The 18,327-nt window shown below is 40.3% G+C and overlaps 2 protein-coding genes and 1 non-coding gene across 3 annotated transcripts; 1 reads left to right on the top strand and 2 right to left on the bottom strand.

Moving 5' to 3' along the window:
• The first annotated feature begins 5,834 nt into the window (after positions 1-5,834).
• On the top strand, positions 5,835-7,031 carry LOC120417779 (S-phase kinase-associated protein 1-like). Its single transcript, XM_039579935.2, has 2 exons — positions 5,835-6,027; positions 6,202-7,031. Exon 2 carries the CDS (start codon positions 6,233-6,235, stop codon positions 6,719-6,721), a length of 489 nt encoding a protein of 162 aa, XP_039435869.1. The 5' UTR covers positions 5,835-6,027; positions 6,202-6,232; the 3' UTR covers positions 6,722-7,031.
• A 577-nt stretch (positions 7,032-7,608) lies between these two features.
• Trnal-cag (transfer RNA leucine (anticodon CAG)) lies at positions 7,609-7,691 on the bottom strand. The gene has a single exon. It is a non-coding gene; the product is annotated as a tRNA-Leu (tRNA).
• Positions 7,692-16,591: 8,900 nt separating this feature from the next.
• Positions 16,592-17,698, bottom strand: LOC120417758 (uncharacterized). Its single transcript, XM_039579919.2, has 2 exons — positions 17,540-17,698; positions 16,592-17,478 (listed from the first exon to the last, which is right to left on the bottom strand). The coding sequence occupies exons 1-2, from the start codon at positions 17,635-17,637 to the stop codon at positions 16,611-16,613; spliced, it is 966 nt and encodes a 321-aa protein (XP_039435853.1). The 5' UTR covers positions 17,638-17,698; the 3' UTR covers positions 16,592-16,610.
• Between the last annotated feature and the right edge of the window lie 629 nt (positions 17,699-18,327).

Below are 18,327 nucleotides of genomic sequence, written 5' to 3'. Positions count from 1 at the left end.
ACATTTGACTTAATAATTACAGAGGATCTTGTGTGTAAATGTTAGTGGGAGGGGAGCCGATTACCCGCGGCCTACTCGGGGTTAGTAGGGAAGGGATTGATGTTAAAGACAAGGCGTGGGAAGGGAAGGGGGATTGTGTAGGGGTCATGGTTGGCTCTGCTGGCCTTTGCGTTTTGTCCTCAGCCGCAACTCGGTGTCCAGCTGCTGGGGCGTTCTTGCTTTGCTTCCGGTGCAATCCAGAAACGACGGCTTTGTTCGAAGGCGAGTTATACTAAAGAAGGAAAACTAACTGAAGGAAAACTAACTGGAAGAAAACTAAATAGATATTTTGGAATCTGAGAGGAACTGATAGATCGGATAGAGAACATCAAGGTCTAGTTGAGATAACGCGTCTCGCATCGGGATTTCTGGTGGTCTTCCTCGGGTCCTGAGGGTATCTTTCAACTTAATTCTGTGAACATGGTGATCTGGACACGCCCATACGAGATGGTCGATGTCCTGATAACCCTGCCCACAGTCGCATAAGTTCGTATCACTCATGTTGATACGGTAAAGATGAGCCTTGGACGAGTAATGGTTCGACATAAGGCGGGACATCGTTCTGATGAATCCACGCGTCAAGTCCATTCCCTTGAACCAGGCTTTTCTTTGCACCTTAGGTCGTATGGAATACATCCAACGTCCCTTGGTGCCGTCGTCCCATTGTTTTTGCCAATCCAGAAGCGCACGCTGCCTCGGAAAACCGTAGCATTCTTGTAGGCTAATTGGCCTTTCAAAAATGTCTCCACTCTCAGCACCCTTCTTGGCGAGCAAGTCCGCTTTCTCATTACCCGGAATCGAGCAATGAGCGCGGACCCACACCACCGTGATGCTGAAGGACTGAGCCGCCAGGTTGTTTAAAGTCTTGCGTATTTCCGTGAGGAAAAACGCAGACTCCCTGGTCGGCTTCAGAGACCGGATAGCCTCAACAGAGCTAAAGCTATCGGTGAAGATGAAGTAGTGGTCAGGTGGCATGGTCTCGATGATTCGCAGTGCGCAGTAAACCGCGGCTAACTCTGCGACGTAAACCGAACTCGGGTCCTTCAGCTTAAAGAACAGCTGATAAGATTCATGATAAACACCGAAGCCCGTACAGCCGTCGAGCTTGGAGCCATCGGTGAAGAATCTGTTGTTTGGAGGAACATGGTTGTACTTTGATGCGAAGATCGACAGCACAACTCCCCGCATAAGATGGTCTGGGATACCGCGAGTATCGGCTTTCATGGACGTGTCGAAGCCAATCAGGGTGCTGCTGGTTAACGGAGGCGTTCGCTGTACCGTTGTGCTCGGGCTCCACTCCCACGATGACATAAAGTCATAATATAGAAGCATGCGCCGAGACCTAGGCCGAGACTCAACGTGAAGGTTCAGCAACGTTTCAAAGTTGTCAATTACCAGTTTATTCCTGTAATCACACCGGATCAGGAACCGGTAAGACAGTTCGTAGTAACGAGTTCGCAGAGGCAATACTCCCGCCAAGACCTCGAGGGTCATGTTGTGAGTTGAGTGCATGCATCCCAAGACAATGCGAAGACTTCGGTACTGTATCCGCTGGAGAACCAACAAGCGTGATTTCGCAGCTGTTTGGAAGCAGAAACTGCCATATTCCAGCACCGAGAGTATCGTTGTCTTGTACAGTCGAAGCAGGTCAGAAGGATGAGCACCCCACCGGTTGCCAGAGACGCTGCGCAGAAAATTAGTTCTTTGCAGGCACTTTTGCTTCAGGTAGTTAATGTGCTTCCCCCATGTTCCCTTCTGATCAAAGATGGTACCCATGTACATGAAGTGGTCCGACTGCTCGATAGTCTTTCCCGAGAGAGAAAGATTGAGCTGCGGCGGTTCATGCTTCCCCGTAAAAACGACCAGTTCCGTCTTCTCCGGAGAGAATTCAATACCCTTTCCAACTGCCCAATGGGCCAAGTTGTTCAGGGTATCTTGCAAGGGTTCTAGCAGATCGACTTCCTTCTTGGCAGCGATTGAAACCACTGCGTCATCTGCGTACTGTATAAGGGTGCAGTCTCCGGTCAAGCAATCATCGATATCGCTGACGTAGAAGTTATACATGGATGGGCTAAGGCGTGAGCCTTGTGCCAAACCCATGTAACTTATCCGGGTGATTGCCAGATCACCTTGCACAAAGTGCATGTGTTTTTCTGACAACAGGTTGATGAGGAAGTTGCACATCGTCGGATTGAGACCGCTCCGCCGCAGCTTTACTCCCAACACATCGATGGAGACTGAATCGAATGCACCCTTGATGTCTAGGAAGACAGAAGCCATTTGCTGTTTTTTACCACGGGCTATGTCGATTCCTGTGGCCAGCAAGGCTAGACAGTCGCTTGTTCCCTTGCCTCTCCGGAAGCCATACTGCGTGTCTGACAGCAAGTGCTCTCGTTCCATCCATGGTTCGAGGCGGTCGAGGATCATCTTCTCCAGCAACTTGCGTAGACACGACAGCAAGCTGATTGGACGATACGAGTTGTGGTCGGACGCCGGCTTACCGGGCTTTTGAATGGCAACCACCCGGACCTGTCGCCATTCGTGTGGAATTACGTTCTGCTCCACCAACGTGTTGAACAGTTTCAACAGACGCTGCTTGGCGACGTCCGGAAGATTCTTCAGCAAGCTGAACTTGATCTTGTCCGGACCAGGAGCAGTGTTGTTGCCCGTCAATAGTGCTATGGAGAGCTCTACCATCGAGAAGGGAGGATTAGAATCGCTCCCATCAACAACGTCGAATGATGGTTGTGTCGGCACCGAGTCCGGGCACACCTTCTTGGCGAAATCCAATATCCACTTGTCCGATTTTTCCACACTCTCGTTCGGAACGGAACCTCTACGCATGGCCCTCGCAACGCGCCACAGAGTGCTCATGGACGTATCTGCTGGTAGTCCTTCAACGAACTCCCGCCAGTACATTCGCTTCTTCCGCTTCAGAGTATTACTGTACCTGCGATCAAGAGCTCTGTACTTTTGGAAGTTCGCTCGGATTCCACACTTGCAGAAGTCCACATAAGCTTCAGACCTGGCCGCCGAGAGATCCGTACACTCCTTGTCCCACCAGGGAAGTGGAGGGCGCGTTCGGATGTACGGTCCCGGGACAGGTTTCGTCTGAGCTTGTATCGCACTGTCATAGATCAAATTAGCCAGAAACGCATATTCTTCTAGCGGTGCCAACCCATCTCGCAACTCAACTCCAATGGAGACTGCCTCCGCGTACTGTTTCCAGTCGATATTTCGCGTCAGATCGTAAGGCATCTCCACCGTTGTCGATTGCTGTGGGCCATGGCTAACCAGAATAGCGATCAGCAAATGATCACTGCCACGAGGATCTTGGAGCACGTTCCAGTCACAAAGAACTGCCAGACTGTTGGAACCAAGGTTGGAACAGAGCGACAAGTCGATGGCACTCGCCTTCGTACCAGACGTGGTTGGCGTTGGTGGTGTTGCAATGCGCGTAACTTGCTTGTCCCTGTTTAGGAGGGTCATCTGGAAGTCGTCGCACAGTTCATGAATCAGATATGCTTGAGGGTCTGTCTTGTGACTTCCCCACACGGAATCGACGTTAAAAGCACAGAATTTAAGAATTTAACTTAGTGTTAACAGTTACTCTTGGTTAAACTTTTTGTCAAGCTTCTGTGAAGTTCACCAAGCCAGCTGTGGAAGTTTAACTTCGCTGCTGTCACGAGAAACTTTGCAGCAGCTTGACAGAAAGTTTAACTCCATGTTGCACTTGAAATTTCTCGGAACACTGCAAGGTACACTGTTTGTTGACAACCCGCATAATCAAATACCAAAGGTGAAACTGTCGAAATCATAAGAAAATTATTTCTGGTATGGTTACCATTTGTGATATTGTTGATATAATGTCACGACTATATAACAAAATTAAAATGGTACTATTTCCCGAATTGTTACACTTATCTTGACATATTCGAATGGTTGATTTTTTTTCCTACAATTTAATGAACGGTATCTATTCGTCATACGATTAGGATGGTTCGAAACAGCTATTGTTAGAACATAATAGTACTGTAGCCGGTATGATAAAAGTTATGATACTCGGTATGATTTAGTCAAAGAAACCTAAGCGGAAAATTTCCTAAATTACCCAAGTCCTAATAATTGAAACAATTGCACAACCGAGTGCACAACAATTAATGGTACGATATAATTATTCCTCATATGTTTGGTATTATTTCAAACAGTTTTTGTATGATTGAGCCAAAAATGAATTTTAGCGAAAATTTTCTTAAGTCCCGATGATTCAAACAATTGTTCAACAATTCATGGAGAAATATAACTTTTCGCCATATGGTAAGGATTTTTCGGAACAGCTATTGTTAAAACATAAGGGTACCATAGCCGACGTAGTATTTCCAACTTGAAGCTCAGCGAAAAACTCTTAAGTCCCAATAATCCAAACAATTGTACAACAATTCATGGAACGATATAACTGTTCGCCAAACGCTTAGGATTATTTGAAACAGGTATTGTATGATTGAGCCAATTGAACTACAGCAAAAAAAAATCCTAAGTCCGAATAATTCAAATAATACTTTAACAATTCATGGAACGATATACCTGAATTCAGCGAAAATTTTCCTAAGTCCCAACAATTCAAACCATTGTTCAACAATTCATGGAACGATATACCTGAATTCAGCGAAAATTTTCCTAAGTCCCAACAATTCAAACCATTGTTCAACAATTCATGGAACGACATACCTGAATTCAGCGAAAATTTTCCTAAGTCCCAACAATTCAAACCATTGTTCAACAATTCATGGAACGATATACCTGTTTGCCATATAGTTTGTATGTAAAGCTAATTTATTTTCGTGATAATTTTTATAAGTCCAAATAATTTAAACAATTGATTGACCATTATCAGAACGATAACTGTTCGCCATGTGATTGGTCTATAATTTATTTGTATGGTTCTACCATACATGTTACGATATATTTATGATAAATTTTGAGGCCACATTTCATAATAAAATGCATTTTAAACCGCCAAACGTAATGTAACTGAGATAGCTCAATTAGATAAGGCGGCAGCACCACGGAAGAATCAACAGGAGACATCATCATCAAGCGGTAACAAATCCCGGACATTACAAAAAAAAAAAAACGCTCACCATTAATAATCATATACTTACCATTCCCGTTAAATCCATAGTTCCCAGAACATTTGTAAAGTTTATTTTTTGGCTCCTCCCTTTTCAAATGGTGTCGGTAAGTGTCGGTAAAGCAGTTCACCATTTAAAATCATATTTTATTAATTTGTGGTACGGTTCACATAAAATAAGAATTGAACAGTTTGGGGTAGGGTATGACTATGATCCACGAAAAAAATCCCTTGTAAAAATGTATTGTAACATTACCTAACGACCTATTTAATAAATTGTAGGATTGTTTGGGGAATGGAAAATGTACGGTTGCACCCTATTTGGTGTATTATTAAGATCATTTAGGAAAAATCATTCGACAAATGGTGACTGTATGGTTGTTGACTATGCGGGAAACTCACACCGCACACACTTGCTTTGTTTGAATTTACGACATGCGTTACGTAATTTCCGACCGGTTCCCCAATCTCAAGCAAAACCATTTCAGTCCCACCTTTTTCCCACACAATCAACCTTGTCAATTCTAGTACCGCAACGGCCTCGCCGTTGTGACACTCGCACACACACTCGTATCCATTTCTTTTGTTCCTCGCTCTTTTCTTCACACGTACGGGCTTCGAGAGCTTCGACGACGAAAACCTTTTGTGCTGTACTTTTTCCACCTTTTCAGTGGCTCTCAGAACAAACGCAACCATCGCCGCGACCGGACGCACTCGAGTTTCGTGGGTGTGAAAAAGAGTGAAAAGTGATCGAGAAGGAGAAAAGTTGCGTGTGCTCAGACACGAAAATAGTAGCAAGCAGGTCACTTCCGAGTTTTTCCGGGAAAAAAAAGTGCTTTCGAGTTTCCTAGTCCGAGGTGAGTTGAGCGTAGCTTGCTGCGAATGGTTAGGTTTCTTTTGTTTTCCGCGGGGTTGGAGCAGTAGGCTTTGGGAGAGGGCCTCCATCTTGAAAAATTGTGCGACAATTGTGTTGGATCGATAGTGCAGACAGTGAGTAATTTGAGGATTTTTCCTTTCGCTTCTGTTCGCAGGTTTTATTAATAGCACAAACACACACACACGATGCCGAACATCAAGCTGCAGTCTTCCGACGGGGAAGTGTTTGACACGGACGTGCAGATCGCGAAATGTTCCGGCACGATCAAGACGATGCTGGAGGATTTGGGCATGGACGAGGGCGAGGACGAGGTGGTGCCGCTGCCGAACGTCAACTCGGCCATCCTGCGGAAGGTGCTGCAGTGGGCCACCTACCACAAGGACGATCCGGCCCCGGCCGAGGACGATGAGAACAAGGAGAAGCGGACGGACGACATCAGCTCGTGGGACGCGGACTTCCTGAAGGTGGACCAGGGCACGCTGTTCGAGCTGATCCTGGCCGCGAACTATCTGGACATCAAGGGCCTGTTGGACGTCACCTGCAAGACCGTGGCCAACATGATCAAGGGCAAGACCCCGGAGGAAATCCGCAAGACGTTCAACATCAAGAACGACTTTACGCCCGCCGAGGAGGAACAGGTGCGCAAGGAGAACGAGTGGTGCGAGGAGAAGTAAGGCCCGGAAACTGGCCCTTTCCCCCCTCTTTTTTTTGTTGATTTTATCCCAACCTTTTTTGAAAGTGCGACAAACATCCTCTTAAAATCATCCAAACGAACGTGCCGCATCGAATCCTCCCTCTCCTGTACAGAAGCAGTTCGAAATAGTTTGTCGATTTCAAATAATATTACACCTTACATGTAACTAATCACCAAAATTGGACTAGAGAGAGCGATAGAGCTGCACACACACACACACGCCTGACCGCACCGCAGCGAGAAGGAACTTTGTTTTTCTTATAAAATAAAACATTAATTACTACAAGCTAGCAGCTGGTTTTGCTCTCAGGAAAAGAAATCTTGAAATCAAAAGAGTCGAAAAGTGCTGATGGGCCGAAAACACAAGTGTGACAGGAATAGGCATATTTCCCCTCCCACCACGGTGTGTAGGATTACCCAACGTGAGTGAAAAAAGCTTGAGTCTTGTTGACTCATTGCCACTTGATTCCAAGTGCAACACAGCGTCGCACGTAGTTAGTTTACACTTATATTGCAAACGTTAGCGTAAAATGTGTTTGGGGAGTTTTTTTTCCAACGGAATTTCTGATCAGACCAACCAGAAAAGGTTTGTCGTTTTGTGCAAAGGCAAGCTGTTTCGTTTCGTTGGACGACAAAGTTTTAAAATGATCGAGTAAACTGCACATTGTTGAAGTAAATCGAATAAATCCTTGATGCAATTCAACGGAAATGTTAGGCATTCTAATTTGCCGTCCCCAAATAAACATTTCTCACCCTGGAAACGTTAGTCATGTTCTTATCGTCAAATCAGCCAAAACCTGCTTGGCCTGCGATGAATTGTTGTTTCCAGCACGTTTATAGCTCTCAACAGAAAAAAAGGAAAGTTATTGTCAGAAGTGGGATTCGAACCCACGCCTACAGAGTAGACTACGACCTGAACGTAGCGCCTTAGACCGCTCGGCCATCCTGACATGTGGGAATTCAGGTGAGTAAATAAAGAGAAGAAGTAGTGGTCAACCACTGAAGAGCTCGCATCCTGTTAGGACAAATAATCTTTGAAATTGTCCGTTCAGATTACGACTTCGGAAAAGTGTGTTCAAGCCGTAAGAGCCACCGTGACCTCTTACACTAATTTTCGTTTTTCTCAAAAATGAGACAAAATTTCCTTTATTTTTAGTTTGGGGCACTTGAAGGACGTGTAGATGAACAATCTCGAACGTTTTTGATATATTAATATTTCATAAGTACACTCAAAATCAGAAGTATCCCTCAAAAGTGTCCTTTCTATCCTTTTCATAAGTTCACCCGGCGTCACCCTTTTAAAAGGGTATGTCAAAATCAGTAAATTTTCGATACCCTTTTGAAGGTAGAGATCCTTATTTAGGGTCTCTATTTAAAGGGTGACGACGGGTGAACTTGAAAAAAGCATACTTTTTACTTTGAGTGTAGGTCGAATACCGATGTAAAAAGGACATTGTTTAGCAATGGCTCTTACGGCTTTTTGAAAACTAATCCGAGAATTCAAGGTTCAATTCTTGAGTTTTTTTTTGAAAAGGTCGAATAAACCAAATTTTCAGTTTTTTTCTTTTTGTGTGTTTTTTAATACCCCTGACTCAAGGCGGTTTCAAAAACACCCAAAAAGCAAAAACTGGAAATTTGGTTTATTGGACCTTTCCAAAAAAATGCTTAATTTTTTTCTTCTAAAATTGTGCCTGATCTACAAAGGCAAATCGTAGCATGTTGCGTCTGTCACTTTGGCCCCTGTTTACTTTGATGATTTTTTTTTGAATCAAAACTAACATTAATAGTAATAGTAAATTTTGGCACTTTTAAAATGTTAGTCTTGACTAAAACAAATTAAAAATATAGTTTTCGAAAAAACGGAAAATTTCACGAATGTTTCATGTTTTAACATTGAAAGTCGGACCATTAGTTGTTGAGATACCGACTTTAGAAAATAGTAGGGTAGAGTAGTCATCAATGAGACACGGGGAACAATGATAAAATGGCTCTCACAAGTCGTAGTTTCAACCAATCAGGCTCATATTTGGGGGAAAGCTGTGTCTACTGGATACACGTCTGCCATTATAGTGGCTTTGGTTATGGACGCTCCCTTGAAAAGTTATTCAATAATGTTTGATTCTGGGGTGTAAAAGTAAATTATGGACAAAAAATATTTTTTCGCTCGTAGGCTGCCATTAACACCAAAACTAATATTTCTTCAAATTTCTTTCGACTTTCCATAGGGATTGAGTTGGGCTACAATGTCCTTTCATTAGGTTTGGCCAAAATTTAGAATATACCCAGTATCCAGGACTGTCTCATTGTTCCCCACTCATTTCAGCTCATGGGTAACAATGAGACACTTTGATTTTTCTTCATTAAACTTTTCCAAATCTATGGAAATCTTTCAAAACATGAGTTAAAAGTGATTTTTAGCATATTTATAGAGTTTTAACTTCATTTAACCAAAAATACAATGTTATTTGGTATAAATATAAGAATTTTACAAAATTTAAATACTTTTTAGTATAACTTTTGTTAATTAAAGTTTCATGTTGACAAAATCGCTCTAAAATATTCAAGGCAAGTTACCTGCAATGGAACAATACAAAAACATGATGTTTTACTAGAAAAATCTTGATTTACGTAGTATGTCTCATTGTTCCCCAGCTGTCTCATTGTTCCTGCCAAGTGCGTCTACAATGAGACAGTTGAATAACTCTGGCTGTAGATGTCGGATCGATCTCATAATTTGGTCAATGTTAGAACACATTAAAAGAAAGAAAATGCAACAAAAAGCTCATTAAAACATGCTAATGAAAAAAATAGAAAAATCGTTGAAAGTTGAAAACCAAAAGTGTCTCATTGATGACTACCCTACCCTAGGTTGTTTGGGTGAGTCTTGGAAAACATCATTTTCCAGCCGCTGTATCTCAGCAACCAGAGGTCCAATCTTAAATGCCTCGTGGACAATGTTATAGCAAATTTTCTGAACATTAAAAAAAAACTAACTCAATCCACCTATGTGGTTGGTGCCTTCCTCACTTCTTACCAACATTTGGTGATATGATAGGTTTGGGGATCGCAGTGAGCCGCGCGCGCGAACGGTTGGGGAAAAAATTGCAGCACGATTTTTGACGGCTCGAAATGCTTCTAGAGAATTTAAAAGTTGTCGTTTCACATTTTCTTGTGATAAGATTTTCTACAGTTTTAAGTGCAACTTCTTTGTTAGAACCACCGAAACATGGGGAAATATTGGTTGAGAGCGGACATACTCAGTGCAAAAGTGAAAGTGTTCACGTTAAACGATCGGGCTGTCTCCTGAGAAGAACCTGGAATCCGACGATCGTGATACCGCCTTGCGGCGTCTTTTGAAGATTTGAGCTTTATGTTAAAGATTTGCTGTTTCTTGGTGAGAGCTTTCCACCATAAGTTGTTAAATCATTATATTCCCCTATATTATGATATTATAAATTAAATAACCCTTCTATCCCTTCCCCATTATCCCTTTCCTAATTCCCATTTTTCCCAATTCCCATTTTCCCCAACTTCAATTGCCCAATTCGACTTCCCTCCTAAAAATATAATTATTTGCCAATTTACACTTACACACCACACCTAACTGATTCGGAGCGTTTGGTACGGTATGTCCACGCATCCTTCCTCCCCTGTTGATTCTGTGAAACGTGATCCGTTCACCGAATCTGTCTCTGCGGTTAATGCAACGCAGTAGGCCTGGCCGCTTTAATTTTTGCTGAACATTTTTGGGGTTACTCGGATGTACTGCAATTATTAATATAGACAAGAAAGGGCTTGAGGCGTAATCTAACCGCAAGTTCTTCCAGGATGCTTTCTTCGGACTGGCTGCGCTTGTGTTCGATTAGATTAGACATTTGGTGATATGATAGGGTTGGACACAAATTCCATCTATTTCTCAATAAAAAACGTTACTTTATCCACCCTTAGGTGGTTGGTGCCTTCCTCACATTTAAAGGGTGCTATCCAAAATAGACACAAAATGGTGGTGTTTCTCAAAGTTTTATCAATTTTGACTCATTATTCATACCACTAGATTCGGTAGTCAGATCTTCATATTGCAGGGCACTTATGTGGTTACAACTTATGATAGGGTAGTCAGATCTTCAATCCAATTCGTGCTCGTTGAAAAGGTCTTTTAATTACCTATCCAAAGATAGGTCGCATGAATATCATGAGATAAGATGAGATGATCATGAGATCCGGCCTCCAAAATGTGCATAAATAACACTTAGGTGTTTATAAATTTTGATAGGGTTGTCAGATCTTTAATGTTTTGGTCGCGTTGGAAAGTTCTTTTGATTACACATGCAACGATAGGTCGCATGATAGATTCGGACAACGTTTTCATCAAAATACCTGAGATCCGGCCTCCAAAAAGTGCGTAAATAACACTTAAGTGCTTATAACTTTTGATAGGATTTTCAGATCTTCAATGTTGAACGCGTTGAAAAGGTCTTTTAAATACCTTTTTGAAAATGTATAGCATGATGGGTTTTCTTACAAAAACCACCCTTTTTACAATCTTCCGAACTTTTGTTAAAATCGTTTTTTAGCATAACTTTTAAAGTACTTAACTAAACTCCATAATTTTTAATAGCGACTTATGGGACCCCAGGACGGATCGAATGAGGCCAAAACGGACAAAATCGGTTTAGCCAGTCTTGAGATAATCGAGTGACAATTTTTTGATCAACATCCCACCACACACACAGACATTTGCTCAGAATTTGATTCTGAGTCGATAGGTATACACGAAGGTGGGTCTAGGAGGTCTAATTGAGAAGTTCATTTTACGAGTGATTTTATCAGGGCTGTGGAGTCGGAGTCGGTGGAGTCGGGTCTTTTTGGGAAGCCTGGATTCGGAGTCGGAGTCGTAAAAACTCGAACAGCTGGAGTCGGAGCTGAAAATTTCTGATTACCCGGAGTTGGAGTCGGAGTTATCTTAAATTCAACAAAAATTACGTTTGTTTTTTGCTATAAAACAGACTTCTTATATTTTTAATTTTTTTTTCAAGTTGCATACGCTGCGTTGCCATTTTAATTTTTTTTAGGGATCACTAAATGATAACCTGTTAATCAGCTCTTACCCAAGTATGTAGTATTATCATAACTCAAAAAAAAAACAATATTGATTTTGTAGTCAGAAATATTTAATAGATTTTTGACTGCATCCTTTTGCCAATATTTATGTACCCTTTAAACTCAAATTTGACCAAATTTAATCTAGTTCTTTCTGAAAAAAGTACACACACCGAGACACACACAGTCATCTTATACCCCGATAGCGAATGTCTTGGTGGTTTTATATAAATCAATGTTCAGGAAAAATGTTACGAGGTAAATAAAAAAATATAAATAATCACTATTTATGGAAATCGAAAACAAAAAATCACTGACAGGATAACTCTTCCAACAAATATTCAACGATTATAACAATCTATTACTTGGAACTCAACATGCGCATTTTGTTTATAACTTTGTACAAAAAATGAAAAAGTGTCTGAGAATGTTGATCCTTAGGCAAACTGTTTTGATATTGTTGCAAATTATCGTTGAACAAAACTCAAGATTTCACGATAGGACAAAATTTCAAGATTAAAAAAAAATATCCGTGACCTAGAAAATATTTATCTTGCGGATTTTTATTTTTTATCCAATAAGGCTTTCTAGTCAGAAATTTACCAACACATTCAAAGTATGTTTACATGGCTGCTGCGGGTTTGTTTGCATCATAAAAAACATAACCAAGAAATGTGAAGCGGTCCAAAATTGCGATAACTTGTGTTGTACAAGGTTGAAAAGTAAAAACGCAACAAGTAAAATTCGTTTCTTTAGTTACCCTGCGATTCGGGAAACAGGAAAGGAAAAAAACCCGGAAATTGACAAAGATTCCGAAAATTAAACACAAAAACAAACAAACACGAAACTGACAGCTGCTCCCATCAGCTTGTTTGCATCAGTACACGTTGCCGAAAGAATACCCATTTTACTATCTCGCCATATTTTTTGCAGTGGGCCTAGAAAGCCTTATTCTAAGTTTTATCATATATTTTCATGGAGGCACACGACCATTCATAAAGCTTTGTTTTAGGTGGAGATGCAAGAAGTATCGAGCGCCTCCTTTTAAATGTATAAAAAAATTAAAAATTCAAATAAATCCAAAATTCCGGGGTAATATATTTTCTAGGTCACGGATATTTGAAAAGGACCCCTTAAGCGTTCTTACCACGAAGATTTTTTTAGATACATTGATTTGTAATAATAAACTTCTTCAACCTTGGCGTGATGTCCATGTACGTCTTAAAAAAATCAATGGTGCTATAAAAAATAGTTTCGTTTAAAATTGTTATTTAAAAGTACAAGGTGACTTTTTTTTATAAAATAAATTCTCTTTTACTGTCAATTGTTTTCAATCTTCACCCTTTTTTCAAACAAGTGAGGTTTGAGCCCTTACTCAATTTATGGAATGGTTAAAGGATTAACACAAATATTGCTATTGTATTTTTGGTAAACTTTTATAACATGCTTAGGACCAAAAATTGTAACAAAACACCACGACAAAAGAAATAGCAACAGATAAACACTACTCAACAATAGGGAAGATTTCAGGAGAAAACATTACTGTGTATTATAACAATTAGTTTTTGAATTCAAACTAAAATAAAACAGTTTTTGCTTTAATGAAAGTTGTTAGGCACACTTTAAATGGTTAGGCGCTTATACTTACATCAAACCCTACGTAATGTACCACCCCCGGCCGAGTTAAAATGCGTAACCGGAAAAGAAGGTGTGCATGCCTGGCACGAACACTCAAAGCGTGTTCTAGCGTGTTGCTCGTACTGACTCCGAGCAAGGGTGAGATGTAGGTGTAAGGGCAGTGCGTGTTCGTCGGGAACCTAGTGCATAAGATCGGTCAAGGCCCGTTCTTACACTGAAAATTGCGAATTGCGAATTAAAAATACAAGGTGACTATGATAGTCACTGTGCTTCTTATAAATGTCAACATAAAAGTGAGCAAATTGAATGTATATGTTAAATCAATCATTAAGGCCAGCTTTCTTTTAATGATCATTAAAAAAAATAACAATTTATTATTTTAGCTTTTAACAATTTAATGAAAATTTGAGTTTAAGTAAATACATCCAAATATACTTACCAAACTGTTCTTCTGAAAATTCCTTCAAAACTGGCGTTTTTTTTTTTAATTTCTGTTTCAATAACGTCTAAAACTTGTAAAACTAGAAACTTTTTTCCGGTTTTTTCCACTTAAAGAGTTTTTAAATAATCCTATTTATCAATGTTTTCGAAATAATAGTAAACTAACTTTTGAAATATTTAAAAATATGTGGAGTCGGAGCCAACCATTTTTTGAAAGCTGGAGTCGGAGTCGGCTAGAGTTGGTGGGCTGGAGTTGGAGTCGGAGTCGGTTGGATCTGAAAGCCGGAGCCGGAGTCGGCTAATCCCAGAAAGCCGGAGTCGGAGTCGCTTGAAATATGACCCGACTCCGCAGCCCTGGATTTTATAGCCTTTCCTCAGTAAGGTGAGGAAGGCAAAATACGAATTATACCTACAACTTTGCCGAAGACACCAAATTGATCAGAAAATTTGCGCAAAAGTTACAGCTGTTTGAATATTTACGGACCATTTTTGTATGGACAGCTGCCAAAATTGTATGGGTAAACCAATGACACAAAAAAGCTTCTTTGGGCCTAGGGAAGGCCCCTACAAAGATTGAGTCAAATAAAGAAATACAAATAAAATCCATTTCCGGTTTTGGTAGAGAATTGCTCCTAAGAGTAATTGAGCAATTCTCTACGAAATCGGTCTTTTTTCTTCAATTTTGATTTTTGTATTTTTTAATCCGGCTGAAACTTTTTTGGTGCCTTCGGTATGCCCAAAGAAACCATTTTGCATCATTAGTTTGTCCATATAATTTTCCATACAAATTCGGCAGCTGTCCATACAAAAATGATGTATGAAAATTCAAAAATCTGTATCTTTTGAAGGAATTTTTTGATCGATTTGGTGTCTTCGGCAAAGTTGTAGGTATGGATACGGACTACACTGGAAAAAATAATACACGGTAAAAAAAAATTTGGTGATTTTTTTATTTAACTTTTTATCACTAAAACTTGATTTACAAAAAAACACTATTTTTAATTTTTTTTATTTTTTGATATGTTTTAGAAGACATAAAATGCCAACTTTTCAGAAATTTCCAGGTTGTGCAAAAAATCACTGACCGAGTTATGAATTTTTTAATCACTACTGATTTTTTCAAAAAATCGAAATTTTGGTCGTAAAAATTTTTCAACTTCATTTTTCGATGTAAAATCAAATTTGCAATCAAAAAGTACTTAACTAAAATTTTGATAAAGTGCACCGTTTTCAAGTTATAGCCATATTTAAGTGACTTTTTTGAAAATAGTCGCAGTTTTTCATTTTTTTAAATTAGTGCACATGTTTGCCCAGTTTTGAAAAAAATATTTTTGAAAAGCTGAGACAATTCTCTATATTTTGCTTATTCGGACTATGTTGATACGACCTTTAGTTGCTGAGATATTGCAATGCAAAGGTTTAAAAACAGGAAAATTGATGTTTTCTAAGTTTCACCCAAACAACCCACCATTTTCTATCGTCAATATCTCAGCAACTAATGGTCCGATTTTCAATGTTAATATATGAAACAATTGTGAAATTTTCCGATCTTTTCGAAAAAAATATTTTTGGAATTTTCAAATCAAGACAAACATTTTAAAAGGGCGTAATATTGAATGTTTGGCCTTTGTGAAATGTTAGTCTTGATTTGAAAATTCCAAAAATATTTTTTTCGAAGAGATCGGAAAATTTCACAAATGTTTCATATATTAACATTGAAAATCGGACCATTAGTTGCTGAGATATTGACGATAGAAAATGGTGGGTTGTTTGGGTGAAACTTAGAAAACATCAATTTTCCTGTTTTTAAACCTTTGCATTGCAATATCTCAGCAACTAAAGGTCGTATCAACAAAGTCCAAATAAGCAAAATATAGAGAATTTTCTCAGCTTTTCAAAAATATTTTTTTCAAAACTGGGCAAACATGTGCACTAATTTAAAAAAATGAAAAACTGCGACTATTTTCAAAAAAGTCACTTAAATATGGCTATAACTTGAAAACGGTGCACTTTATCAAAATTTCAGTAAAGTATTTTTTGATTGCAAATTTGATTTTACATCGAAAAATGAAGTTGAAAAATTTTTACGACCAAAATTTCGATTTTTTGAAAAAATCAGTATTGATTAAAAAATTCATAACTCGGTCAGTGATTTTTTGCACAACCTGGAAATTTCTGAAAAGTTGGCATTTTATGCCTTCTAAAACATATCAAAAAATAAAAAAAATTAAAAATAGTGTTTTTTTGTAAATCAAGTTTTAGTGATAAAAAGTTAAATAAAAAAATCACCAAATTTTTTTTACCGTGTATTATTTTTTTCCAGTGTAGTCCGTATCCATACCTACAACTTTGCCGAAGACACCAAATCGATCAAAAAATTCCTTCAAAAGATACAGATTTTTGAATTTTCATACATCATTTTTGTATGGACAGCTGCCGAATTTGTATGGAAAATTATATGGACAAACTAATGATGCAAAATGGCTTCTTTGGGCATACCGAAGGCACCAAAAAAGTTTCAGTCGGATTAAAAAATACAAAAAAAATCGAATGACCGAAATCCTAGAGAACTGCTCAATTACAGAAAGGCATCTGGACATGCGGAGCTGTGTCACAAACTGTGTCATAAACACTCAAGCCCGTCCAGGTCCAAACGCAGTAGCAAATATCATTCCTTTTTTAAACAATCTTTATTCAACCTTCCTCCCCTGCTTCTTAATCTGCCGGTACATTTCAATCACACTTTGCTGCTCCCGGTCCAGCTTGATCCGGGTCGCCACCGGCAAGTTCTTCCGCTTTCCCTTCAGGTCCACCTTTGGCTGGTTCTTGTCCGCCTTTTTTGCCTTCTTTTTTCGCGGCTCCTCTTCCTCACCCTCCTCACCGCCTTCCTTTGACTGTTCCAGCATCGTGTGCAGCAGCAGTCGCTTCTTGCCCGGCCTCGGCGCTCCGTCCAGCTTGTCCGCGTGCCGTGGTTTGGTGTTGAGCGTGGGAGGTCCGCTGACCACTTCGCCAAACTCGACCTTATCCAGTTGGAACTCTTCCAGCAGTTTGTCTTCCTCTTTGCGCTGCTTGTCGGCCAGTTTCTGCTTCTTGAGAGCCTTCTTCTCGCTCAGCGTCAGCTTCTTCTGGACCTCCCTGACCTTCTTTTTCCGCTTGAAGCCACCCTTGGCCTCTTCGACCTTTTTCTTAAGCAGCTCGTCGATTTCGTGGGACTTTTTCTTCTTGAGCTTAATCGCCCCGGTCGAGTCATCCCGTTCCACTTCGACGTTGTACTTGGTGGAGAATTTGGCCTCGAGCACGCGGTCTTGCTGCACTTTGGTGACACGCTCCAGAAAGGCCGCTTCCGGTTCCTTGGGCAGCTGGTGCACGACGGAATCGCCGACCTGGAGGGCACTCCGTTTGTTGTCGCGTTTACGCTTCTGTTGCTGTTTGCGCTTCTGAGCGGCGGCCGCAGCCGGGTTGTTGGCCTGCTCCTTAAGTTGGACAAACCGTTTGAATCGGTTCGAAACTTCCTGAACGTCGCGTTCCTTCGGAGGATTGTTGATTTTGTCTTTGATCCTGAAGAAATCAATTATAAAATGAGGCAATCGCTCAAGAGCAAAAGTAAGATAAAACTTACGCAGCTTCCTGTTCGGCCTTCCTCTTCAGTGGGTCGCGCACGCCGTGCCGCTTGGGAACCGGAATCTTCCGGGGTTTTCCGGGACCGAACACTGCCATTTCGAATTTTGGTTCATCAACGCGTGCGATTGAAAGTAAACAAAACGTGCAAGCTTGAGAAACGTCAACATAAAGACTTTGTAGGGTTCTGCAGAAAATGTAGTACTAGATTGGGTCCTAAAGCCTTATGTAAATTTTTAGTACACTCAAACCCCGATGGTTTGACACCAACTGTTGTCAAACGAACGGGGTGGGTCATTTTTTAGTTTGAAACCCCTTTTATACGGAGTTCATACATACTACCAAACGTTTGTTTTGATAGTGTACGTGAACGCCATGTAAAAAGTGATGGTTCGTCACTTTTTAGTTTGACTTTGACCATTCAACGGGGTACAAACTAAAAAAGTGTCAAACGAAAAAGTGACCAACAGAGTGTATAAACGTAAAAAACACGATTCAAAAAAGTTTCTGATCACTTCAGTTTTGCCTTCCTCACCTCACTGAGGTAAGGCTATAAAATCACTCGAAAAATGAACTTCTTAAATACACCTCCTAGATATACCTTTACGCATACCCTGGGTGCAGAATAGTTGTCCGCAAAGCGGCCTCAATTTAGAACTGTCAAAGCGGAACCAATTTACTGTTCGCAAAATAATACCAAGAAGAGGCAAGTATTGTGATCGATCTATAATTTATTTTGTCAGGAATAAAAAAAAGTCGATGGCGTCGAGCTATTAAGGTATTCGAAGT

Source organism: Culex pipiens, chromosome 1, assembly GCF_016801865.2.
Source record: "Culex pipiens pallens isolate TS chromosome 1, TS_CPP_V2, whole genome shotgun sequence".
NCBI classification, from domain to species: domain Eukaryota; kingdom Metazoa; phylum Arthropoda; class Insecta; order Diptera; family Culicidae; genus Culex; species Culex pipiens.
The sequence above is the reverse complement of the archived record's forward strand: the minus strand, read 5'-3'. Positions and strand labels throughout refer to the sequence as shown.